We start from the raw sequence: 27,521 nt of genomic DNA, 5'->3' as shown, positions 1-27,521 counted from the left end.
GTGTTAAAGTTGTTTATTCGGCCACCCTCAGTGTGACCTGTATGGCTGTTGACCAAGTATGCATTTGCATTCACTTGTGTGTGTGAAAAGCCGTAGATATTATGTGGGGTCGGCACGCAAAGCTAGTGCCTTTAAGGTTTATTGGCGCTCTGTACTTCTCCCTACGTCCGTGTACACAGCGGCGTTTTAAAAGTCATACATTTTACTTTTTGAAACAGATACCGATAATTTCCGATATTACATTTTAAAGTATTTATCGGCTGATAATATCGGCAGTCTGATATTATCGGACATCCCTAATTTTGATTAAAAAAACTATCCTTCTGAGTGGACATGATACCTCCTCTGACCCGCCCCTAGCTAGACAAGCCCGCCCCTTGTATAAGCTCATGTATGTTTGGGAAATTACTTTACCAAAAATTTAAAAATTGCAAATGGAATTAAAAGGGAAAATAAAAAAAAACATAAAATATTTAACATTTGCAGTTGAGAGATGTTTCATGAGAGCAGAGTGTGTGTGTGTGTGTGTGTGCCTTTAAAAGGCAAATGAGTTTAGCTCAGCTGTGTATTACATGTTGTTTGCTGTGTGATGTTGCCTCCTTCTATTTGATATCACGTTCATTTTAGTGTGGTGCTGCTTGTCGCTTTCATCGGTAAAAACTTACTTCCTGCATTGAACTTGCTGGGCTTCCGACGCTGTCATGTTGACATACAACCGCAACAAAGTAGCATGCCATGTTACATTAAACGTATCGGTAACGGCGTTGCAACGTACCTAAAAGTCATTAATTCGAATACTTGTGACTAGTAAACATAACAGTGTTAGTAACACCGTTATTATAAACATTGACGGCCCCCCCTTTTTTAAATGCAAGCTTCGCTACACATCTTAAAATAAAGCCAACAGACCTGAGCCGTAAATTTGATCATGTTTTACTTTTTAGCAAATATTCATGACATTAAAATGTCAATGCAATGTTAGCACTTGAGCTAACGTTTGTGTACTCCTGTCCCACTTAATTATATTATATAATATTACATTGTTATATGCAATATTATGACATCTATTACATTGGGCAAGTGCACAGTTACAGTGTACATGTAAAAAGTGGATCTCAATAGTACGAGGGCTATGGTACAAAAGACTGTTTAATCGTACAATCTTACATCAACAATGTGCTGCTAATTATTTGCACCAAATTCCTTTTTGCATAATTCCATGACAGAATTGTTCAGAAACTGCTTAAAAATGCCTATAAAACTTCGGACGACTTTTGCTTGTACTCCAAGAAGCACAAACCAGGCGAAGAGTTGTGAGTGCTGAAGGAATAGAAGGGAAAAAAAACATCTTATAAAAACACACAAACGCCAGTACGGACGTGGCAAAGGTACGCACCTGGGATTTCCGAGCAGAACCACCGCAGACAAGGTGCATTGTGGGAGAGACGCGAATACTTTCCCCAGGCGGCGGTCCAGCTTCTTCATCATGCTCTCCTCTAGCTCCACCTCCTGCGAGTCAAACAAACAGGGTTCTTATTCTTACTACTTTCAAAGTCAAACTCCAGCCACTTGTGTCATAATACGATCCGTTTTCTCCCTGGTGGCTGCGAGGGGTATTGCGCTCACAAAAACGAATTTGGGTTAAAATATTTGCACAGTAACAAATAGGGGTGTAACGGTACACAAAAATTTCGGTTCGGTACATACCTCGGTTTAGAGGTCACGGTTCGGTTCATTTTCGGTACAGTAAGAATACAACAAAATATACATTTTTTGGTTATTTATTTACCAAGTTTGTAAACAATGTCATAACATACATATACACATTGCCAGGGTTAATGTGGTATACATATATAAAATAAAAACTAAATAAGATAAGGCTCAGAATGGTTTCTTAACAAAACCTTTCTACATATAAAGTGCTTTTTTAAATTAATTGATTGAGACTTTTATTAGTAGATTGCACAGTACAGTACATATTCCGTACAATTGACCACTAAATGGTAACAACCCAATACGTTTTTCAACTTGTTTAAGTCGGGGTCCACGTTAATCAACATTAAACTGCCTCAAGTTGTTGCTCAAAACCTTTCTTCTACATATAAAAAGTGCAACATTAAATAGAATAAAAGAGGTGGGGAAACTAAAGTTTCGAGCAATAAAAACAAACCCAGTTTGAATGATAAAAATAACAATTTTTACATGCTCCTCTTCGTCAGCAGCCCATGATGTCATGTGGGGCGGAGTCAGCGATGGACAGACGAGGAAGTTTTCCCTCCAAAGTTCTTCTGAAGCGCTGATGGCCACACCTTTCCCCTCTGGACTCTCAAACTCTATTAGGTAAAAAAATAATATTAATATTAAGAGTTAACTTCTTTTTACACTTGTATGACAGTGGTTGGAATGCTAAAACGTTACATAAGACATTGGCTGTACGCTTAATAAAGGTTTTAGGATGGCCGCAGCTTGACTCTGCGACAGATCATTCTAGTGTTTACCGTTTGTTTGTGGTGGCTACTTGCTCATAAACACATTATGATTAGAGATGTCCGATAATGGCTTTTTTGCCGATATCCGATATTCCGATATTGTCCAACTCTTAATTACCGATTCCGATATCAACCGATACCGATATGTACAGTTGTGGAATTAACACATTATTATGCCCGCTGGATGCATTAAACAATGTAACTTTTCTCGTTGAGGGGGCCGTGGTTTGGTGGTAGCGGGGGTGTATATTGTAGCGTCTCGGAAGAGTTAGTGCTGCAAGGGGTTCTGGGTATTTGTTCTGTTGTGTTTATGTTGTGTTACGGTGCGGATGTTCTCCCAAATGTGTTTGTCATTCTTGTTTCGTGTGCGTTCTGTCATGTCTGTGTGATCATGTTTTGTTTTTGGACTTTTTGTGCACTTTTGTTTTGTTTTGTCACCATAGCAACCATTAGTTTTCACCTGTCACGTCATGCACCTGTTTCACGTTTTGAGTCACGCACCTGCTTTCACTAATCATGTCTATAGTATTTAAGTTCATTGTTTTCAGTTTGTCGTTCTGGCGACATCCCGGATTCATACCCCTGTCACACTCTGTTTACCTCTGCGCACTTCATAGTCCATGCCAAGTAAGTTTTTGTTTATTAATGCCACAGTTAGTGTTTTTGTTTAATTGTTCACAGTTTCTGCCTATGTGCAGGTTTTGTTTTCAATAGCCTAGTTTTGTACCTCCGCCATTGTGCGCGCTTTTCGTTTGTTCCTTTTTGATATATAGTGTTAAAATAAACCATGTATTCACCTTCACGCCATGTCTGGTCCAAATCACTTGCAACTCGGGAGAACAAACCACGCCATAGTCCAAGTCGTGACACGTTCACAGTGTGGCGCATATTTGTAACAGTGTTAAAGTTGTTTATACGGCCACCCTCAGTGTGACCTGTATGGCTGTTGACCAAAGTATGCCTTGCATTCACTTATGTGTGTGTAAAAGCCGCATATATTATGTGACTGGGCCAGCACGCTATTTGTATGGAGGAAAAGCGGACGTGACGACAGTTTGTAGAGGACGCTAAAGGCAGTGCCTTTAAGGCACGCCCCCAATAATGTTGTCCGGGTGGAAATCAGGAGAATGGTTGCCCTGCGGGATTTTCAGGAGGGGCACTGAAATTCGGGAGTCTCCCAGGAAAATCGGGAGGTTGAAACCGATACCGATAATTTCCGATATTACATTTTAAAGCATTTATCGGCTGATAATATCGGACATCTCTAATTATGATGGGACTGTCTCTGAATGCAGCTTGTAGTTACCACATCATACAGCGGACGGCATCATAACTCTGCTTCTTGACAAAGGTCTGCCAGAGAATAAGAAGATGTAGCGGGAGCGATCAGTGTTGCCATATTAGCAACTTTATATATCTCTTTTTCAAAAAAGGAACTAGCGACACGTCTTCGTTTGGTCTCACTTGACACTTTTTGAGACTTTAACATGAAAGCATGTACCGTATTTTCCGGACCATAGGGCGCACCGGATTATAAGGGGCAGTGCCGATGAATGGTCTATTTTTTATCTTTGTTCATACAAAAGGCGCACTGGATTATAGGGCGCATTTAAGGAGTCATATTATTTATTTATTTTTCTAAAGTGAAAACACTTCCTTGTGGTCTACATAACATGTAATGGTGGTTCTTTGGTCAAAATGTTGCATAGATGATGTTTTACAGATCATCTTCAAGCCGCTTTCTGAAAGTCGCTTCCGGATGCGCCGTTTTGTGGGCAGTCATATTTACATGGCTCACCTTCGACAGCGTCTTCTCCCCGTCATCTTTGTTGTAGCGGTGTAGCGTGCAAGAACGGGAGTGGAAGAAGTGTCAAAAGATGGCACTAACTGTTTTAATGACATTCAGACTTTACTTCAATCAATAACGGAGCAGCATCTCCTCATCCGTGGCTCACTAGTGCAACAACAACAACACTGGAAATGTGTCCCGTGAAAAAACGTCCGACCGGAACTCTCTAAGTTCCTTGGGTGAATAATGTAAACTCACTACACCGGTATGTTTTAGCGCTTTCATGGCGAGTTTACTGACAGATATAAGTAAGAACTTTACACTACTTTATATTAGAAATGGCAACAACGGAGGATGAATGTCACTTAACAAGAAGATAGAGAAAAAGAATAAGCTTATCGACTACGGCGTCGCACGGACTACAATGGCGGACACGCGCAATTTTTCAGGATTTATGCAGATCCCAAATACTGATCAGCAGGTACCAGAAGGTAAGAAAAGTTGCTTTTGCATATTATTGTGAAGCAAAACGCCAGATAACACGTCTTACCTTATTCACACACCATAATAATACTCCTATGTTGAAGCACATCAAGCGGTGCGGCTTCATTGCTTACCAAAGTCGTACTAAAACATTTTGATAGATTTTTGAGCGCGGTGTAAAATGTTCTAAATTTTCAATGGAACATTTTGGTGTTGTTTACTTGAGTCATCTTGCAGTCTACACCTATCTCTTATGTGTGACTGCCATCATATTGCAGTTTACATGTATTCCTTATGTGTGAATGCCATCATATTGCAGTCTACATGTATTCCTTGTGTGACTGCCATCATAACGCGGTCTACACGTACCTCTTATGTGTGACTGCCATCATATTGCAGTCTACAAGTATCTCTTATGTGTGACTGCCATCATATTGCAGTCTACACGTATCTCTTATGTGTGACTGGCATCATCTTGCAGTCTACACGTATCTCTTATGTGTGACTGCCATCATCTTGCAGTCTACACATATCTCTTAAGTGTGACTTCCATCATATTGCGGTCTACACGTATCTCTTATGTGTGACTGCCATCATATTGCGCCCTACACGTATCTCTTACGTGTGACTGCCATCATATTGCAGTCTACACGTATCTCTTATGTGTGACTGGCATCATCTTGCAGTCTACACGTATCTCTCATGTGTGACTGCCATCATCTTGCAGTCTACACATATCTCTTAAGTGTGACTTCCATCATATTGCGGTCTACACGTATCTCTTATGTGTGACTGCCATCATATTGCGCCCTACACGTATCTCTTACGTGTGACTGCCATCATATTGCAGTCTACACGTATCTCTTATACATGACTGCCATCATCTTGCAGTCTACACGTATCTCTTATGCGTGACTGGCATCATCTTGCAGTCTACACGTATCTCTTTTGTGTGACTGCCATCATCTTGCAGTCTACACGTATCTCTTATGTGTGACTGCCATCATATTGCAGTCTACACGTATCTCTTATGCGTGACTGCCACCATCTTTCAGTCTACACGTATCTCTTATGTGTGACTGCCATCATATTGCAGTCTAAACGTATCTCTTATATGTGACTGCCATCATCTTGCAGTCTACACGTATCTCTTAAGTGTGACTGCCATCATATTGCAGTCTACACGTATCTCTTATGCGTGACTGCCATCATTTTGCAGTCTACACGTATCTCTTAAGTGTGACTGCCATCATATTGCGGTCTAAACGTATCTCTTATGTGTGACTGCCATCATCTTGCAGTCTACACGTATCTCTTAAGTGTGACTGCCATCATATCGCAGTCTACACATATCTCTTATGTTTGACTGCCATCTACTGGTCACACTTATCATTACACCATGCACCAAATAAAATTGCTTCGAGGTCGGTAAGCAAAACCAGAATTATTCCTTACATTAGGCGCATCGGTTTATAAGGCGCACTGTCGAGTTTTGAGGGGAAAAAAATACGATACCTCAACAGTTGCCCTTCCCGCATCTAAAAGCTTCGTCTCGCTTATTCCAAAACCAGAACTCTCTTCGTCTACTTACGTATGCACGCGTATCTTGCTCGTCTTCCAGGTTTAGCGGTCGTAAAGATTCTTTCCACAGCACCGAAGCGGCTGAATGTCTGCGTGAGCGTTTCCTCACACAACTCTGAAGAAGTCTTGGCAGGAAGGGACGCCGATGCGCCGCCGTTTATCTTCGCATCGGAGCGCTCCAACGTGTGTCCGTCACGCTTCCCGGAGACGCTGTGGGCAAAGAGCGGGTGGAGCTTGACCGCGTAGAGTCGTCGTGTGTTGAGTACGTCGCTCATCAGAGCATCCAGAGTCTCGTCAAAGTCCAGCGTCGACTCGTTTACTGGCCTTTGTACCTAAAAAGAGGCAATGAATATTAGGGCTGTCCCGAGCCGATAATGATATCGGTCCAATATCAGCAAAATAAAACAAGTATCGGATTATATCAGCTTGCATATGAAATGTTAAGTACATACTGTAACTCCACATGTGTTCATTCATAGTTTTGATGCCTTCAGTGATAATCTACAATGTAAATAGTCATGAAAATAAAGAATGAGGAGAACGCATCGAATGAGGAGAAGGTGTGTCCTTTTGGCCTGTACTGTGGTATATATATATATATATATATATATATATATATATATATATATATATATATATATATATATATATATATGTATATATATATATATATATGTATGTGTGTGAAAAAAATCACAAGACTACTTCATCTCTACAGGCCTGTTTCATGAGGGGTTCCCTCAATCATCAGGAGATTTTAATGGAAGCATTCACATACCATGGTTTATATAAGGCACAGAGTGGGTGGGTACAGGCTGGCGTAGGGGCGTGGTGATTGGCTCATGTGTTACCTAGGAGGTGTTTCCGTCTGTGGCGGCATGCTGATACAATTTCGCTGCGCTTGTTGAGGGATGACAGGTCTGGACGGTATATAATAAACAGTTTCTCTTTCAAGCATAGGTTGCATCTTTTATTACCACTATTGTAAGGTGTGCTGGATGCAAGAATTTGCCATGTTATTGAATATTCAACATTATTGTCTTTGAGGTCCCAAATGTGTTTGCTGAGTTCTGTGGTATTTCGCAGGTTTTGGTTCCTGAAAGAAGCCTTGGGATTGTTCCATCTGGTTTTAAACTCTCCCTCGGTTAATCCTACATATGTGTCGGATGTGTTAATGTCCTTGCGTGTTACCTTAGATTGGTAAACAACTGATGTTTGTAAGCACCCCCCGTTGAGAGGGCAATCAGGTTTCTTGCGGCAGTTGCAGCCTTTGTTGGTTTTGGAGTCGCTCTGCTCGGGGGCCGACGGCTCATTTGTAATTGTCGGCCCCCGAGCAGAGCGACTCCAAAACCAACAAAGGCTGCAACTGCCGCAAGAAACCTGATTGCCCTCTCAACGGGGGGTGCTTACAAACATCAGTTGTTTACCAATCTAAGGTAACACGCAAGGACATTAACACATCCGACACATATGTAGGATTAACCGAGGGAGAGTTTAAAACCAGATGGAACAATCACAAGGCTTCTTTCAGGAACCAAAACCTGCGAAATACCACAGAACTCAGCAAACACATTTGGGACCTCAAAGACAATAATGTTGAATATTCAATAACATGGCAAATTCTTGCATCCAGCACACCTTACAATAGTGGTAATAAAAGATGTAACCTATGCTTGAAAGAGAAACTGTTTATTATATACCGTCCAGACCTGTCATCCCTCAACAAGCGCAGCGAAATTGTATCAGCATGCCGCCACAGACGGAAACACCTCCTAGGTAACACATGAGCCAATCACCACGCCCCTACGCCAGCCTGTACCCACCCACTCTGTGCCTTATATAAACCATGGTATGTGAATGCTTCCATTAAAATCTCCTGATGATTGAGGGAACCCCTCATGAAACAGGCCTGTAGAGATGAAGTAGTCTTGTGATTTTTTTCACACACATACATATATTGCGCTCTACCACGGTATCGAGCACTATTTTTTGGATAACCTTATTAAGACATATATATATATATATATATATATATATATATATATATATATATATATATATATATATATATATATATCCAAACTTTCGGCCGGTACTATATATATATATATATATATATATATATTATTTTATTTCATTGTATTGAAATAAAATAATTATTTAGGAGGACATGTCAAGGAACCGTGTGGTGGTCTTTACCTTCAAGGTGTGTCCTTGCAAATGGATGCCATTTAAAGCTTGCAGTGCCAGCACGGCGCCTTCCAACATCTGGAACCTTACCAAGGCGTGAACCTGCGCAGGAAAACATCCCAAAGAAGTCAGCAGGGCAAAGACGAGGAGGTCCTCCTCATTCCGTGTCGTTCAACAGAAGAAGAAGCTGGAAGGAGGCATGTTGCGACACAGGCGTACCCGGTGTGTCCCGTTCAGCATTTGGACAGTCCGAACGTGTCCACAGCAGCGGAACAGTCGCCTCACTTCTCTCTCGGAGAAACCCCCAGGAAGTGGTCCAGCGAAAACCGCGCACATGTCCCGTAGGTGGGCACTCGCCTACAAGAACAACACACACATGGTGAGCACGACACACACACACACACACTTTGATCCATAACTCAAAGTCTTCACCTCGTGGTCCAGATTAAGATGCAGGTTCTGGGACTGCTTTGAAAAGGAAGACAAGTGAAGCACGGAGAAGAACGGAACCTTGGCCTGCCTCCTGAAAGTGGCCACGACCTGGAGAAGCAGCAAGTAACGATCGTATTTATTATTATTATTATATCACATTTTATTTGACTTTTTTACATTTTTTATGCAGAACAGGATAAAAGTGCAGATTTCTTTGGTTCATTTTGATTCTTTTGGATAGTTACCGGTACAGTCCGCTTGCATTAGGCAGACAGTGGCAGTGACCCAACAGGCTCCTGTGTTTGGGGGTGATGCACTACTACCACCTACAGGACTGGGGTGGAACTGCACTCTTCTAAGGGGTTAGTCTAGATCAGTGGTTCTCAACCTTTTTTCAGTGAATTACCCCCTGCAAATTTTTTATTAATTCAAGTACCCCCTAATCAGAGCAAAGCATTTTTGGTTGGAAAAAAATAGATAAAGAAGTAAAATACAGCACTATGTCATCAGTTTCTGATTCATTAAATTGTATAACAGTGCAAAATATTGCTCATTTGTAGTGGTCTTTCTTGAACTATTTGGAAAAAAAGATAGGTTTTTATTTATATTTATAAAGGATTTTTGAATTGTTGCTATTTTTAGAATATTAAAAAAAAATCTCACGTACCCCTTGGCATACCTTCAAGTACCCCCAGGGGTACGCGTACCCCCATTTGAGAACCACTGGTCTAGATCAGTGTTTTTCAACCTTTTTTGAGCCAAGGCACATTTTTTTCATTGACAAAACATTAAAGAATTAAACTCCGCAGCCGATATAGACAATAAAAAGTAATTCTCGCAATTGTTGGATATGACTAAACCATCACCAAGCATGCATCACTATAGCTCTTGTCTCAAAGTAGGTGTACTGTCACCACCTGTCACATCACACCCTGACCTATTTTGATTTTTTTGCTGTTTTCCTGTGTGTAGTGTTTTAGTTCTTGTCTTGCGCTCCTATTTTGGTGGCTTTTTCTCTTTATTTGGTATTTTCCTGTAGCAGTTTCACGTCTTCCTTGACCGCTATTCCCCACACCTGCTTTGTTTTAGCAATCAAGAATATTTCAGTTGTTTTTATCCTTCTTTGTGGGGACATTGTTGATTGTCATGTCATGTTCGGATGTACTTTGTGGATGCCGTCTTTGCTCCACAGTAAGTCTTTGCTGTCGTCCAGCATTCTGGTTTTGTTTACTTTGTAGCCAGTTCAGTTTTAGTTTCGTTCTGCATAGCCTTCCCTAAGCTTCAATGCCTTTTCTTAGGGGCACTCACGTTTTGTTTATTTTTGGTTTAAGCATTAGATACCTTTTTACCTGCACACTGCCTCCCGCTGTTTCCGACATCTACAAAGCAATTAGCTACCTGCTGCCACCTACTGATATGGAAGAGTATAACGTGGCACATTCTTAAAATATTTTTACAAAAAAAAAAAAAAACATAAAAAAGTTGAATAAAAGAACATAAGGAGAAAAAGTTGCAATATTGACTCTATTAATACAAAGCTGTTTTGCATGCTGTTTTTTTTCTTTAAAACTGTTATTATTCAAAGAAATAATACTGAATTGAAATCACTGTTGTTATGAATTATTGACCTGTTGAAGCTCCAATTAAATCACAGTGAATATTCCATTTTCAAATATTTTTTGGGAAAATATTGCAGATTTTGTGTGTTTGCCCTAAAAAAAATAAGTTTTCTATGACAAAAAGGGCATAAAACTAACTAAAAAAACTTCTTCTTTTTTTAAAAGTATAATCGGCAGATAGATCTGAAGTTCATCTAGAGATTCAAGCATTGAAAGTTTAAAAAAAAAAGAAAAATGAAGAATAATCTATGATCTAATTTTAACAGTGGGGCCCTTTTCTCTCCCTGAGAATCATTGATCAAAAAATATTAATGCATCAAAGTCAACGAATTATTGACCTATTTAAAGCTCCAATTATTTTTCACGTCAAATATTGTACTTTGAAAAGTTTTTTGGTGCAAATGTTGCATATTTTGTTTTTTTTAATATAAAAAAAAAACAAGGTTTTCTTTAACAAAAAAGGCATACAAAACAAACAAAAAAAATATTAAACTTTATATCGACAAATCTGAAGTTGATCTATCCATTTTCTACCGCTTGTCCCTTTCGGGGTCGCGGGGGGTGCTGGAGCCTATCTCAGCTGCATTCGGGCGGAAGGTGGGGTACACCCTGGACAAGTCGCCACCTCGCCACAGGGCCAACACAGATAGACGGACAACATTCACACTCACAATTGATCTAGAGATTGAAAAAATATATATAATTTAGGACTTTTAATAAATATATATATATATTATTGAGACCCTTTTGGGTCCCCGGGATTTCTATAGGTAAAAAAAAAATTATATAGGGTTTGATTATGAAAAAACTATCAAAATGCCCCACCGCCCCATGCTTTAATTTTTCAGTGTGTTTGGACACCCCTAGTCTAGTTTTTATAATTTATTTTGTATTTCCACCATAAAACATTGTGTTATCTGTATCATCCCATTCTTGGTAGCCCGGTGAAGTGGTAGTGCGCCCAAGGAGGCGGAGCTAGATACTCACTTCTTTGTCAGAGGGCAGCCACTGCTGATTGGCCGGGTGTAAGGTGATGTCAGAGCGCTTCCCGAGGTAGGAAACAGACCTGCCGAGTCGCTGTAACACGTCAGGAAACCTGTGCGAAATGAAAATAATGAAATAAAATAAAAAAGTGATGAAAACAAAGTTAAGAGTAGACGATAACTAAACAAAAGCAAAAACTATTATCTGTTGCTTAATTAAACCCTTTGGTTCTTGCCCTCAAAAACACAGGGAATTATTTTCAGAGTTTTTAAACATTGACAGTAACGAAAAATATTGACCTAACCACTCAGTGGCCTAGTGGTTAGAGTATCCGCCCTGAGATCGGTAGGTCGTGAGTTCAAACCCCGGCCGAGTCATACCAAAGACTATAAAAATGGGACCCATTACCTCCCTGCTTGGCACTCAGCATCAAGGGTTGGAATTGGGGTTAAATCACCAAAAATGATTCCCGGGCACGGCCACCGCTGCTGCTCACTGCTCCCCTCACCTCCCAGGGGGTGATCAAGGGTTATGGGTCAAATGTAGAGAATAATTTTGCAACACCTAGTGTGTGTGTGACAATCATTGGTACTTTAACTTAACAATTATCGATAGTACACTTAGTTACTTAGCACTTATTTATTGGCGTTAAAAGCTAGCTCAGCTATCAGCTGTTATTTGGTGTGTAAGATAGCCTCGTCCTCCAGTGATAATGCTACTTGATGATACTAAATATATGAAGAGATGCAGTTTATTTACCGTAATGAAGGGAATTCTTATAAGCTCAGCGGAGCAATTCCAAACTGTGTTTGGAGACACATGGTATGGTATGGCTATGTTCTCTACTTTTGTGTGTGTTAATAAATATTAATTGTTTTTAAAAAAAAGTATTTTTTAATGTAACATTCAAAATAAGATGATTATGATTAGAGATGTCCGATAATGGCTTTTTTGCCGATATCCGATATTGTCCAACTCTTAATTACTGATTCCGATATCAACCGATACCGATATATACAGTCGTGGAATTAACACATTATTATGCCTAATTTTGTTGTGATGCCCCACTGGATGCATTAAACAATGTAACAAGGTTTTCCATAATAAATCAACTCAAGTTATGGAAAAAAATGCCAACATGGCACTGCCATATTTATTATTGAAGTCACAAAGTGCATTTTTTTTCCCAACATGCCTCAGAACAGCAGCTTGGAATTTGGGACATGCTCAGAGAGCATGAGGAGGTTGAGGTGGGCGGGGTTGAGGTGGATGGGGGAGGGGGCGGTAGCGGGGGGGGGTGTATTGTGGCGTCCCGGAAGAGTTAGTGCTGCAAGGGGTTCTGGGTATTTGTTCTGTTGTGTTTATGTTGTGTTACGGTGCGGATGTTCTCCCGAAATGTGTTTGTCATTCTTGTTTGGTGTGGGTTCACAGTGTGGCGCATATTTGTAACAGTGTTAAAGTTGTTTATACGGCCACCCTCAGTGTGACCTGTATGGCTGTTGACCAAGTTTGCCTTGCATTCACTTGTGTGCAGTGCCTTTAAGGTTTATTGGCGCTCTGTACTTCTCCCTACGTCCGTGTACCACTCCGTACAGCGGCGTTTTAAAAAGTCATGAATTTTAGTTTTTGAAACCGATACCAATAATTTCCGATATTACATTTTAAAGCATTTATTCGGCCGATAATATCGGCAGTCCGATATTATCTGACATCTCTAGTTTAAATTCATATCCAACAATTGCGACAAAGACTTTTTATTGTCTACTGATATTCATTCTTTTATGATTTCTGGTGGTTGTGTGCCGCCGGATTTTTTCAAAGAAAAAAATGCGCCTTGGCTCAAAAAAGGTTGAAAAACACTGACCTAGAGACACATAATGACCTGCTAGCCACTTGTCTAACGTACCTTTTCACAAAAATCGGCCATTGATCGATCTCGGTAACGTTAACTAAACAATGTACATACCTGCTACTCGCCCTCGGCTCTGGTTCAGTCTGCGTGGACTCTTCTTGTAGTGTCAAACCCCAAAGTTCCTCCATGTGATTCTCAACAACCTGACACACAAGACAACGTGCACGTCACTTCTTTAGTACACCTGCACACTCTCTGAGCTTCAATGCAGGAAGTGCACAGTAGAACCCGCTCAAGTCGGTCCTGCTTATGTGGCCCACACGTCCGTGAGAGGCTCAAAATATCAGAAACTGTGATACAGTCAGAATTACACGTGTTGTATTGCATCTCTTTAGACCAGGGGTTTCCAAACTTTTTCCACACTAAAAAAATTAAACGTGCCAGGTAAAAAATGATTTTCAAGGTAAAAACAAAATTTCAAGGTAAAAAATGATTTTCAAGGTAAAAGTAGATTTTCAAGGCAAAAACTGATTTTCGGCTTCCGGTTTGATGAGGTAGAGGGCAGACGTGCGAGAGGAGGGCTCCGGTCAAACTTTTCATTTACTCTTTAAAGTCTAACTACTTTACGGTGTTTTTTTCTGGCTGACGCATCCCTTATTTTTGTGCGAAATAGTGTGGTTATTGAGACATAATGAGCAACTCGAAGACAAAACCGACAACAACAACAACTCGAGCAGCGAGCGTCTCAGCTAAGTTAGCTAACATGGCGGCCGCAGCAGCAGCTTCAGGGTCTGAAGATAAGAGAGCCGAACTCGAGGGTCAATCTGACCCAGTCACCAAGAACGACATTGAGGGTCTCCTCAATAAACAGCGAGATAGCTTCAAGGCGGACATGGCTTTTCTGATTCAACAGTCGACTGAGTCCCTGAAGCTGTCAGTCGATTTATTAGGACAACAGGTGACGTCATTTAACAGTCGTCTGACTAAAACCGAAGTCACAGTGGGTGAAAACTTTGAAAAACTCACCGAGATGGAAGCTGCTGTGAAGTCTTTACAGTCCCAAACTACGGTGCTCCTGGAACGAGTGGACGACCTCGAGAATCGGTCCCGCCGCTCTAATTTGAGGATTATCAACATCCCAGAGGGAAGCGAGAAAGAACAAGATCCGACCAAATTTGCGTCGGACTTACTAAAGGCGATAACGGGTCCTGATGTTTTCACCAGCCCACCGGAGATAGAGAGAGCTCACCGCTCCCTCGGTCCCAGACCACTAGATGCTGGCGCCGGAAAACCGCGGACTTTCATCGTTAAATTCCTCCGTTTCCAAGAGAAAGAAAAAGTACTCAGATGGGCCAGACAACATAAATTGGATTACCGCGGCACCGAGCTGAGAGTTTACCCGGACATCAGCCCTGCTTTGGCCAAGAAACGAGCTGCTTTCAACCCCATCAAAAATGCGCTCTACCTGAGAGGAATTAAATTCCGCTTGCTGCACCCTGCCCGTCTCCAGGTCTCCTTCAGAAATGAAAACTTGTACTTTGATTCTCCACAAAAAGCCCAGGACTTCTACGACGAACGCCTCGCTCCCACAGGTTAGTGGAAGATGACTTTGTATGGAAGACGTTTCAGGCCAAAAATACGTTGAAGAGGACATTAACGGGTGCGTCAGAAAAACAATGGACATTGTTTATCCAGGCTTGCAGGCAACTAATCATCCTGTTGTGCAACTTATTTGAGGTATGGTTATAACTGTCGGTCAATTTCTGCACTGCAACCTTTTTTCTTTCTTTTTTTTTTTTCTCCTCTTTCCCTTTTTTTTTTTTTCTTTTCTTTTTTTTTCCCCCCCCCTTTTTTGTTTTTTTTTGTTTTTCCTTCTTTCCCTATTTCTTAAAAGTTATGACTTACTTAAATATTGTAAATTGATATTTTTATTTCTCTATTTTCTCTAATTTTTCCAGTTTGAAACTGACACTTACCAGGGGTTACTTGTGTTATTATTATTATTATTATTATTATTATCATCATTTATTTATTTATTTATTTATTTTTTCCCCATTATTATTTTCTATATATAATTCTGTTGCCAATATGGTGCTTATTTCTATTTAAGTGGCACCCACTGTACATTATAGACACATTTGCAGATAAAGGAGCCCTATCCGCTCGGTGATATTAGTTCACGGATTAATGTCGTACGGAAGTAATAGAGTTTATGGAGTCCCGCTGCTAGTTCTAGTTCTTAGGACAAGCTTAGGGTGGTTTAGGAGGGTTTATTTGTTCCTCGTTTCTATGGGTTTTGTTTTGGGGTTTTTGTGTGTTAGGTCCTACAAATTTGTTTTTTCTTTCAGTCCTGTCTGTATGTTAATACCACTTCCTTCTACAAGGCATTGTGTCATCTCACCATATTTTTTACAAATGTGACTATGGCTAATACAAACAAAAAAGGGTTATCTTGCTTGAGATTTGTTTCTTGGAACGTTAAAGGGATCAACGGCCCAGTCAAAAGAGGTAGAGTATTTTCCCATTTAAAACACCTTAAAACTGAAATTGCTTTCCTACAAGAGACTCATCTGACCACTAAGGATCACCATAGATTAAAGGCCGCATGGGTTGGACAATCTTTTCACTCAAATTTTAGCAGTAAAGCAAGGGGTACAGCTATTTTAATACACAAAAGAACCCAATTTAGCCCAACAAATGTCATAACTGACCATCAAGGTCGTTTTGTAATAGTCTCAGGTTCTCTTAATAATATGTCTGTTGTCCTGGCCAACCTTTATGCACCCAATTGGGATGATGAAGCATTTATTAGGAAAGTGTTTTCATTTTTGCCAGACCTCAGTTCCCATCGTTTAATATTGGGGGGGGACCTGAACTGTGCAATAGACCCGTTGCTAGACAAATCTAGTCCAAGGCAGGGCCCCCCATTAAAAATGGCCAAAACAATTTCAAAACTCATGGGTCAAATAGGAGGTGTGGACCCGTGGCGTTTTCTTTACCCAGATAAAAAACAATTCTCTTTTTACTCCCAGGTTCATAAAACTTTTTCAAGGATTGACTATTTTTTCATAGATGATAATCTCCTTCCGGCTGTCGACAATGTAGAATATTCAACAATAGTGATATCTGACCATGCTCCATTGTTACTTGATCTTTCGTTTACACTCTTAAAAAAAACGCAGACTCCATGGAGGTTTAATTGCATACTACTCAATGATGACGGATTCTGCAAAACAATTTCCAAAGTGATAGATGATTTTCTTGTCACCAACAACTCTACTCCCATATCCCCGTCTTTACTCTGGGAGACATTAAAGGTGGTAGTCCGGGGAGAGATTATTTCTTATTCAGCAAGACAAAACAAATCGAGAAGACAAAAACAGGAACAGCTCATGGAAAGTATAACAGAATTGGACAGACAGCTATCAGTATCTCCACACCCTGAACTGGTTAAAGATAGACAAAATCTGCAAATGAACTATAATTTATTGTCAACACAAGAAACTGAAAAATTACTCTTACGATCGCGTGGCTTCCTGTACGAGCACGGTGAGAAGGCAGGGCGCCATCTATCACGCCAAATTAAAAGTCAGTCAGCATCTCGGCAAATTCGACAAATTAGAACCCCCACAGATGATCTTACAGTATTTCCTTCAGTCATTAATGACACCTTCAAATCATTCTACTCTGAACTATATACTTCACAATGTGCTGCTGATAAAACAATCATGATGAGTTTCCTGGATAACTTGAAATTCCCATCCATAACTACTACTCAAGAGAGCGCTTTGGATCAACCTTTAGTAATCCGGGAAATTGTAGATTCAATTAAACTAATGCAGAGCGGCAAGGCCCCTGGCCCAGATGGCTATCCTATAGAGTTCTATAAAAAATTTTCAGATAAACTGACTCCTCTCCTTTTAAATATGTACAATGACTCTCTGGACCGGGGTACCCTGCCTCGAACTCTCACCGAAGCGTCAATAACTTTATTACTAAAACCGGGCAAAGTAGATTCCGATTGTAGTTCTTATCGTCCCATCTCTCTCTTAAACGCTGACTATAAGATTTTAGCTAAAGCACTGGCCCTTCGCCTTGAATCAATTTTACCAAACATCATATCACCTGACCAAACTGGGTTTATGAAAAACCGGCACTCTTTTTCCAACATTCGTTGCCTTCTTAACATTATTTTTTCTCCAGCATCCGAGGAGACGCCAGAAGTGGTGGTCTCTTTAGATGCGGAGAAAGCTTTCGACAGGGTGGAGTGGGGATATTTATTGGAGGTCTTAAAGAGGTTCAACATTGGGTCCAAATATATATCTTGGATAGCACTTCTATACTCTTCTCCTAGGGCTGCTGTAAGCACAAATGGGATGTTATCCCAATTTTTCACACTTGGCAGAGGTACACGCCAGGGGTGCCCTCTAAGCCCATTGTTATTCGTTACTGCAATCGAACCCTTGTCCATTGCCCTTAAAACGGCTGGCATCAGTAAAGGAATCCATAGATGCGGTCTAGAACACACACATTCTCTATACGCTGATGATTTACTATTGTTTATATCTGATCCAATCTCTACCATTCCAAAGATTATTGAATTGCTAAACAATTTTGGATCATTCTCTGGCTATAAACTCAATTTCGCTAAGAGTGAATGCTTCCCTGTGAATAATTTGGCCCTTGAGATCCCTGATGGATATTTCCCATTTAAGATGTCCAGGAACAGCTTCAAATACTTAGGTGTACATATTTGTCGTAAGTTACCAGCTCTCTACAAGGACAATTTTCCACCTCTAATCGACAAACTTAAATTAGATTTGGAAAGGTGGAATGATTTACACATAACTATAGCTGGCAGGGTAAACTGCATCAAAATGAATGTGCTTCCTCGATTTTTGTACCTGTTTCAATGTTTGCCTATCTTTTTACCCAATTCCTTTTTTTGCATAATAAACAAACTAATTTCATCCTTTATATGGAAAGGCAAGAATCCCAGGATTAGGAGAGAGTTCCTGCAAAGGCATAGGTCCGTAGGTGGTTTATCACTCCCTAATCTAAAATACTACTATTGGGCAGCTAACATATACAAAGTGACTCTCTGGATCCAAGAACCTGAATTAATCTGGTGCAAGTCTGAAGCTAGTTCCTGTTCTACCTCTCTCCTGGATCTGCTTACATCAAAATTACCTTATCGACCATCCCAATTTACTTGTAGTCCAATTGTCATTTCTACCCTTAGAATCTGGTCTCAATTTAGAAATACTTTCGGCCTGCAGGGCTTATCCAACCACAGCCCCATTCATAATAACCACCTCTTCCTCCCTCCCAACACAGATGTAGCGTTTTCTCTATGGAAGCAGTCAAGCCTTAGCAGGCTAAAGGACTTATATATTGGTGATGTCTTCGCTAGTTTCAGTGAACTGTGTGAAAAATTTGACCTACCAAAATCTCACCTATTTCGATACTTTCAGGTTCGTAATTTTGTTAAATTAAATAGTTTCTCTTTCCCTAATACTCCACCTAATTCGCTAATTGACTCAATCTTAGATATTCCCACAAATCAGAAAGGCCTAATCTCCAAAATCTACATCTTAATATCCCAGTTTGGTAAAACGTCTCTTGATAAAATCAGAGGGAGTTGGGAAGAAGAGCTTGGCAGATCTATAGATGATGGAGATTGGGATTCTGCCTTAACCCAAATTAATAACAGTACATCCTGTTCAAGGCTTAATTTAATACAATTTAAGGTTGTCCATCGTATTTATTTTACTAATTCCAAACTCTCCAAAATATACCCCAATATCTCGGATACTTGTAACAGATGTTACATGTCACCTGCAAATATGACGCACATGTTTTGGTCTTGTCCCCATTTGCTGGATTATTGGACAACTATTTTCAAACACCTTGCTAAGGCATTGGATTTAAATCTGACACCATGTGCAGAAATGGCTATTTTTGGGACGGTATCAGATCCCCAAATAAGGAGAAAATGTAAGGATAGTATCGCCTTTGCATCCTTATTAGCACGTAGGAGAATTTTGCTGGAGTGGAAGTCACCAGTCTGCCCCAAAGCCTCCTTATGGCTTAAAGACCTTATGATGTATTTAGATCTGGAGAAAATAAAGTTCAATCTTAGGGGGGCACCTGGGAAGTTTTATTCTGTTTGGGGCTGTGTGGTTGACTACATAGCTAAATTAAAGACGCTACAGGACACATGAAAAGTTCACCTTTCATAAACCAGCTTCCTTTTTGGTAGTTTTTTTTTGTTTTGCTTTGTTTTTATTTATTTATATTTATTCTGGGTGTATATTTACTATCTGCCTATGTTGAGAAGAAAGTGATGTACTAATTATTTTCCATTTGTGACTGTACCTTTAACTTACTGTATGTAGGACCTGGGGGAGTGGGGGCTATGTGTGTATGGGGTATGTGTCGGGTTGTTGTTCTTGGAAGTGGGTGGGAAAAAAAGGGGAAAATGTGACTACTGTTCTATTGTATATTGTAATACCTGTCAAATTTAATAAAAACATTTATTAAAAAAAAAAACTGATTTTCAAGGCAAAAACTGATTTTCAAGGTAAAAAATTATTTTCAAGGTAAAAACTCAATTTTAAGGTAAAAACTCAATTTTAAGGTAAAAACTGATTTTCAAGGTCAAAGTTGATTTTCAAGGTAAAAAATTATTTTCAAGGTAAAAAATTATTTTCACGATAAAAGTTGATTTCAAGGCAAAAACTGATTTTTAAGGTAAAAACTGATTTTCAAGGTAAAAAATTATTTTCAAGGTAAAAACTAAATTTCATGGTAAAAGTTGATTTTCAAGGTAAAAAATGATTTTCAATGTAAAAGTTGATTTTCAAGGCAAAAACTGGTTTTCAAGGTAAAAACTAAATTTCAAGGTAAAAAATTATTTTCAAGGGGAAAAGTTACATTTTCAAGGCAAAAAATGATTTTCAAGGTAAAAAATGATTTTCAAGGTAAAAGTTGATTTTCAAGGTAAAAAATGATTTTCAAGGCAAAAACTGATTTTCAAGGTAAAAAATTATTTTCAAGGTAAAAACTCAATTTTAAGGTAAAAACTGATTTTCAAGGTAAAAGTTGATTTTCAAGGTAACAAATTATTTTCAAGGTAAAAAATTATTTTCACGGTAAAAGTTGATTTGAAGGCAAAAACTGATTTTAAAGGTAAAAACTGATTTTCAAGGTAAAAAATGATTTTCAAGGTAAAAACTAAATTTCATGGTAAAAGTTGATTTTCAAGGTAAAAAATGATTTTCAAGGTAAAAGTTGATTTTCAAGTCAAAAACTAAATTTCAAAGTAAAAAATTATTTTCAAGGGGAAAAGTCAAATTTTCAAGGCAAAAAATGATTTTCAAGGTAAAAAATGATTTTCAAGGTAAAAGTTGATTTTCAAGGTAAAAAATGATTTTCAAGGTAAAAGTTGATTTTCAAGGCAAAAACTTGAAGGTAAAAATGATTTTCAAGGTAAAAAATGATTTTCAAGGTAAAAAATGATTTTCAGGGTAAAAGTTGATTTTCAAGGCAAAACATGATTTTCAAGGTAAAAAATGATTTTCTAGGTAAAAAATGATTTTCAGGGTAAAAGTTTATTTTCAAGGTAAAAACTAAATTTCTAAGTAAAAACTGATTTTCAAAGTAAAAACTAAATTTCAAAGTAAAAAATTATTTTCAAGGTAAAAGTTGATTTTCAAGGTAAAAACTGATTTTCAAGGTAAAAACTGATTTTCAAGGTAAAAGTTGATTTTCAAGGCAAAAACTGATTTTCAAGGTAAAAAATGATTTTCAAGGTAAAAAATTATTTTCAAGGTAAAAACTAAATTTCAAGGTAAAACCTAAATTTCAAGGTAAAAACTGATTTTCAAGGTAAAAGTTAAAAATGTTCAAGGTAAAAAATTATTTTCAAGGTAAAAAATTATTTTCAAGGTAAAAGTTGATTTTCAAGGCAAAAACTGATTTTCAAGGTAAAAAATTATTTTCAAGGTAAAAAATTATTTTCTAGGTAAAAGTTGATTTTCAAGGCAAAAACTGATTTTCAAGGTAAAAAATTATTTTCAAGGTCAAAAATTATTTTCTAGGTAAAAGTTGATTTTCAAGGCAAAAACTGATTTTCAAGGTAAAAACTGATTTTCAAGGTAAACAATTATTTTCAAGGTAAACAATTATTTTCAAGGTAAAAACTAAATTTCAAGGTAAAAAATGATTTTCAAAACCAAGGCAATATATCGAATTTATTAGCCTTTAGAACTCCGCTCAAGTGTGGCCCCAAGGACTCGAAAGGGTGTAAGTCAGAACAATGTTAAAAATAAGTCATATGTTTTTTTTAAATTATGATTATTATTATTCAATGGTTAAATCTGTACATCAGTTGTTGTCACCAAGTACCACCTTGGAAAACACTTGGCTCTTCAAGTACCACCATAATGACCAAAATGTAAATACAGTAGCGTAGTAGGCCTGAGTAGTCATTAAAGACAAGGGAGAGGTTTTATTTAACAAGTATATTACATTTTTGTTGGCCACAGTAACATTACACATAGTTTGAACAGTAACACTGTGTTTAAACCACTGTACTTGAATCAAGTGAGTGATTCTTCGGTGTACCACTAGATGGAGCCCGAGTACTGCAGTTTGAGAATTAGTACTCTAGATCAGTGGTCCCCAACCTTTTTGTAGCTGCGTACCGGTCAACGCTTGAAAATTTGTCTCACGGACCGGGGGGGAGGTTATGGTATTTTTTTTTTATTTTTTTTTGTCAGAAAGAAATACAATCATGTGTGCTTACGGACTGTATCCCTGCATACTGTATTGATCTATATTGATATATAATGTATATATTGTGCTTTTATGTTGATTTAATAAAATAAAAATAAAAAAATATTTTTATTTTTTTATTTTTTATTTATTGTGCGGCCCGGTACCAATCGGTCCACGGACCGGTACCGGGCTATTGCCCGGTGGTTGGGGACCCACTGCTCTAGATCAACTTGAAGATCTATCTGTCAATATAAATTTAAAAATACCCTTTTTTTATGGCAAAATCACAAAATATGCAATAATCCCCTTACCCCCAAAAATGTCAAAGTGGAATACTTGATGTGAAGTAATTGGAGCCTGAAGTCATAACAACATTGATTGAATTCATTATTATTTTTTGAGTTTAGACAGTTTTTTAAAAATCCTACTAAAATTTTTGGCGATCTAAATAAATCCTCTAAATAATACTAATAGGCCTTTTTTATTTTTTTTATTTCACCCCTTAAATCTCTGGATCAACTTCAGGTCTATCCATCACTATAAAGTAAAATAAAATGTTTATGTTTTACGCCCTTTTTGTCAAAGAAGATCCTATTTGTATCACAAAATAGCACAATTTTACCCCCAAAAAATGTAAAGTGGAAAATTGTATGTGATGTAATTCTTTAAAAAAACAGCCTGCATGGAAGTTTTGTTTTATTAGTGTCAACATTAAAAAATGTTCTCGTTACATTTAATCTGTTTGCTCTTTTATTCCACTTTTTATGTTTTAATTTATTTTTTTGGAACAATGACAATTAAAAAAAATCTTCAGCATCCAAATGGGCCACACTAATCAAAGTGTTTAAAGCTTTTTTTGTTTTTAACTTTCAACACGTAAGTCTTGAGATCAACTTCAAATCCATCCGTTGATTTTAAGGATTTATTTTTTTTATAATTTTTTATTCCTTGTTTGTTTTATGCCCTTTTTGTCATAGAAAACTACATTTTTTATATGGCAAACATAAAATATGCCATATTTCCCACCAACATTATTTCAAAGTGGAATATTTGATGTAAAGTAATTGGAGCCTTGAATAGCCCAATAATTCATAATAACATTGTTTTTGATTAATTATTATTTTTTGAGCAATAACAGTTAAAAAAAAACAGCCTGCATGGAAGTTTTGTTTTTATTAGTTTTATTCATTTTAGATTGTGTCACGGGCCGTTAAAAAATTAATTGCACACTTTGGACACCCCTGCATTAAATTGTACAGTTTTTTTGTTTTTTACATTTGAATAGAAAGTGTTGTTACCTGCAGAGGTCCACTTCTTATGAAGTACTGAGCCAGCTGTAATGCCGCCAAAGCGTCCTCAGTAGGGTCGTGACCATTCTTCTCACCCGTTTGGATCTGCCTCCTAATGCAGGAGTAGGAATGATGACGGAAGCAGGAAATAAATGACATAACAAATATTAACAAGCGACCTACTGGAGCACGGTCCCGGCCAGAACCTTCAGTTTGAACATCTGTCCGAACTCTCTCCTGTACAGCAGCGAGGTGTCAATCACGTGAGGGTGGATCAGCTGCAACGGGGACGATCAAAGTGGGAGCTCAGAGTGTTGCCACGGCAACGACATGAGAAAGTACTCGACCAACTTTGAGGGCCTTCAGGTCATTATTGACGGAGTGCCCCACCAGGACCGCGTCTCTGGGCAACAACCTCCTCAGCTCAGCTTGGACATTGCGAAGCGTGGTTCGGACCGGCCGCAACATGGCCGCCGTGATGCCGGAAAACCTGCACGCAAAATATTACCGTAGTCGTTGAGATTGGGTTTTTAATCCCATTTCTGAATCAATATTTTACATTACATTCCAGGGCACTTTTTAATTGGTTCTCGTTAGGGATGTCCGATAACATCAGACTGCCGATATTATCGTCCGATAAATGCTTTCAAAATGTAATATCGGAAATTATCGGTATCGGTTTCAAAAAGTAAAATGTATGACTTTTTAAAACGCCGCTGTGTACACGGACGTAGGGAGAAGTACAGAGCGCCAATAAACCTTAAAGCATAAAAAGTGGAATAAAAGAGCTGTCACCATCTTGAACTCTAACTTATAATAATAATTCACCCCTATACAATAGCCTACCCTAATACCCTACTGTGCAATATTACCCTTCGAGTGCAATACATCCGACACTGATTGTTATTCATTACTCCGGTACTCTTGTCTTGTTCTGTATATTGTACAGTATTTTGTATTTCTACAGTGTTTTGTATATTGTACAGGATTGCTTATTATTTTTATTGGATAGTAGTCTGTTTATTTCAATTGTTAGTTCCCACTACCGCACCTTAAGTTGGAGTCCTTAATCTCGTTAAATGCAAATATAATGACAATAAAGTCCATTATATTCTATTCTATTATATTGTATGTAATTGTTAAGTGCCCAAAGATTCACCCCCCTAAAATGTAACTATAAATATTTGATAATTGTTTATATTGACAAATGTCTGTTTTGTTCAAGTAAGGACACTTACAAATTTCTAGCTTGTGTGCTATTGTGTGCTTAGCTGTTGTGTAGCTGCTAGCTCCTAGTAGCCTATAGCCTAGCACATTTACCCTTTGTAAATAGGGACGGCGTGGCGAAGTTGGTAGAGTGGCCGTGCCAGCAATCGGAGGGTTGCTGGTTACTGGGGTTCAATCCCCACCTTCTACCATCCTAGTCACGTCCGTTGTGTCCTTGGGCAAGACACTTCACCCCTTGCTCCTGATGGCTGCTGGTTAGCGCCTTGCATGGCAGCTCCCGCCATCAGTGTGTGAATGAATGGGTGAATGTGGAAATACTGTCAAAGCGCTTTGAGTACCTTGAAGGTAGAAAAGCGCTATACAAGTATAACCCATTTATCATTTATTTATTTAAATGACTAAAATAGGTGAAAAGACCAACCCTATGTGTTAATTGGAGGACATTTAGATGTAAACTGGTAAACAGGTAAACACTCTGCTTTATTAATATCCCATTTCATTAAAATTGTTTTAGACTGCCATAGCATTTATTTGACTTATTCTTGTTTTCATTGTGTTTCCATTTATTTTAACAGAGTTATTCAACTTTTTTTTTTAGCCCATTTTAGGCACCCGGTAGTTTTCGTTTAATGGATGATGTGTGCTTACCGCGTGACGTAGTCGAGTATTTTGTTGTCAGGTTTCACCAGCTGGTCCAGCACGCACTTCCCCTCCGAGTCCACCAGGGAGACTCTGGTCAGCTCGTTGCCTCGCACTGTGCAACACTGCCGACACCAACAGTGAGGAAACACCAGGAAGCGGGGGGGTTAAACACAGGAAGTGGTCTTTGCCATCTCACCATTTCGCAGTCCAGTCCAAACAGGGGACTGGCGTCTGTGACATGGTCATCGCTGTCGGTGCAGGTGAACTCCTCGAAGCCCGGCATGCCTGCGGCGAGAGGCGAAGAACGGGAAGTGAGAGGTTGACGGTGATGACGAGGAGGAAGAGGAGAAGAGGCTTTGACCTTTGACCGGGTAACGTCGCTTGATCATCTCCTGCAGTGGGAGCAGGTAGGCCGTCAGACCGAGCCTCAACGTCCCAAACTTGGTCACAACCGGGTGAGCCATCATCACTAACACACAAACAATAAATAGAATGAGATGTTTAAGGGTTCGCCAGCAATGTTAGTGATGTTGAAGTGTAATGATCATCTCTCATCTTCTCATTTACCAACAATAATGAGCGCTATTAATCGCTCTCATCATTTCACAAATGCTCTTAATGTGCGGGGGTAAATGTGTTGGAACACTTTTCAAGCAAAAATGTCTGCAACTTGTGGACAACACAGCAGACAGCAGACAAAAAGGAAACCTTTGGTTGTGTTTCTTTCTGTAATTTTTAGTTATGAAGGGTGGAAAGCCATCTCTTGCCCTATGTGGAGGAGTTCAAGTACCTCAAAGTCTTGTTCACGATCGTGAGATCGACAGGCGGATCGGTGCGGCGTCTTCAGTAATGCGGACCGCTTTTTCCCACTAATTTTGGCGGTTCTTGAACTCACCGTAGTTGGTTTACGTGTCCGTGTACGCTGCCACAGAAAGACGTGTTTTATGCCACTCCTTCTTTGTCTCATTTTGTCCACCAAACGTTTTATGCTGTGTGCGAATGCCCAAAGGTGAGCTTTGTTGACGTTATTGACTTTCGTGGAGTGCTAATAATCCATGCTAACATGCTATTTAGGCTAGCTGTGTGTACATACAGTTGTGCTCATAAGTTTACATACCCTGGGAGAATTTATGATTTCTTGGCCATTCTTCAGAGAATATGAATGAAAACACAAAAACCTTTCTTCCACTCATGCTTAATGGTTGTGTGAAGCTATTTATTGGCAAACAACTGTGTTTACTCTTTTTATATCAAAATGACAAAAGAAAGTACCCAAATGACCCTGATCAGTGACTTTGATCTGATAACATGCACAAAAAAGCCAGCATCTGTGATGATATGGGGGTGTATTAGTGCCCAAGACATGGGTAACTTACACATCTGTGAAGGCGTCATTAATGCTGAAAGGTACATACAGCTTTTGGAGCAACATATGTTGCCATCCAAGCAACGTTACCATGGACGCCCCTGCTTATTTCAGCAAGACAATGCCAAACCACTTGTTACATCAAAGTGGCTTCATAGTAAAAGAGTGCGGGTACTAGACTGGCCTGCCTGTAGTCCAGACCTGTCTCCCATTGAAAATGTGTGGCGCATTATGAAGCCTAAAATAGCACAACGGAGACCCCCGGACTGTTGAACAACTTAAGCTGTATATTAAGCAAGAATGGGAAATAATTCCAGTTTAAAAATGTGTCTCCTCAGTTCCCAAATGTGTACTGAGTGTTGTTAAAAGGAAAGGCCATGTAACACAGTGGTGAACATGCGCTTTCCCAACTACTTTGGCACGTGTTGCAGCCATGAAAAGTTCATTATTATTTGCAAAAAATAAATAAATAAAGTTTATTAGTTTGAACATCAAATATCTTGTCTTTGTAGTGCATTCAATTGAATATGGATTGAAAAGGATTTGCAAATCATTGTATTCCGTTTATATTTACATCTAACACAATTCCCCAACTCATATGGAAACGGGGTTTGTATTAAGTCTCACCTTCGAGAAACTTGCTGCTCTCTTTCTCTGCTCTGCCCACACAGGATCCATCCAAAGTAGCGACGTCACTGCTGAATATCCCAGAAAGCAGGTTGCTGTTGGACGGCGTGAAGGTGACTCTCTGAAGCAGTCAGCCGGAAACATTGTAAACAAGGCGCTACATTATGTCC

At 39.0% G+C, this 27,521-nt stretch overlaps 1 protein-coding gene across 1 annotated transcript in view; it reads right to left on the bottom strand.

Moving 5' to 3' along the window:
- Positions 1–933: 933 nt before the first annotated feature.
- The window catches only part of LOC133621793 (RNA exonuclease 5-like), a 28,782-nt gene continuing 2,194 nt past the window's right edge, over positions 934–27,521 (bottom strand). The window contains exons 4-19 of the mRNA XM_061984155.1: positions 27,352–27,472; positions 25,720–25,827; positions 25,555–25,643; positions 25,365–25,480; positions 23,841–23,979; positions 23,673–23,767; positions 23,499–23,601; positions 13,534–13,622; positions 11,571–11,679; positions 8,965–9,072; positions 8,752–8,889; positions 8,542–8,634; positions 6,353–6,674; positions 2,203–2,333; positions 1,397–1,509; positions 934–1,320 (exon numbers count right to left, since the gene is read on the bottom strand). Coding sequence (XP_061840139.1) covers positions 1,254–1,320; positions 1,397–1,509; positions 2,203–2,333; positions 6,353–6,674; positions 8,542–8,634; positions 8,752–8,889; positions 8,965–9,072; positions 11,571–11,679; positions 13,534–13,622; positions 23,499–23,601; positions 23,673–23,767; positions 23,841–23,979; positions 25,365–25,480; positions 25,555–25,643; positions 25,720–25,827; positions 27,352–27,472 — 1,941 coding nt within the window. The 3' untranslated portion in view covers positions 934–1,253. The remainder of the gene's footprint in view (positions 1,321–1,396; positions 1,510–2,202; positions 2,334–6,352; positions 6,675–8,541; positions 8,635–8,751; positions 8,890–8,964; positions 9,073–11,570; positions 11,680–13,533; positions 13,623–23,498; positions 23,602–23,672; positions 23,768–23,840; positions 23,980–25,364; positions 25,481–25,554; positions 25,644–25,719; positions 25,828–27,351; positions 27,473–27,521) is intronic.

Source organism: Nerophis lumbriciformis, linkage group LG25 (genome assembly GCF_033978685.3).
Source record: "Nerophis lumbriciformis linkage group LG25, RoL_Nlum_v2.1, whole genome shotgun sequence".
Taxonomy (NCBI): domain Eukaryota; kingdom Metazoa; phylum Chordata; class Actinopteri; order Syngnathiformes; family Syngnathidae; genus Nerophis; species Nerophis lumbriciformis.
Note: the sequence above shows the minus strand (reverse complement) of the source record. Positions and strands in the feature narration are given on the sequence as shown.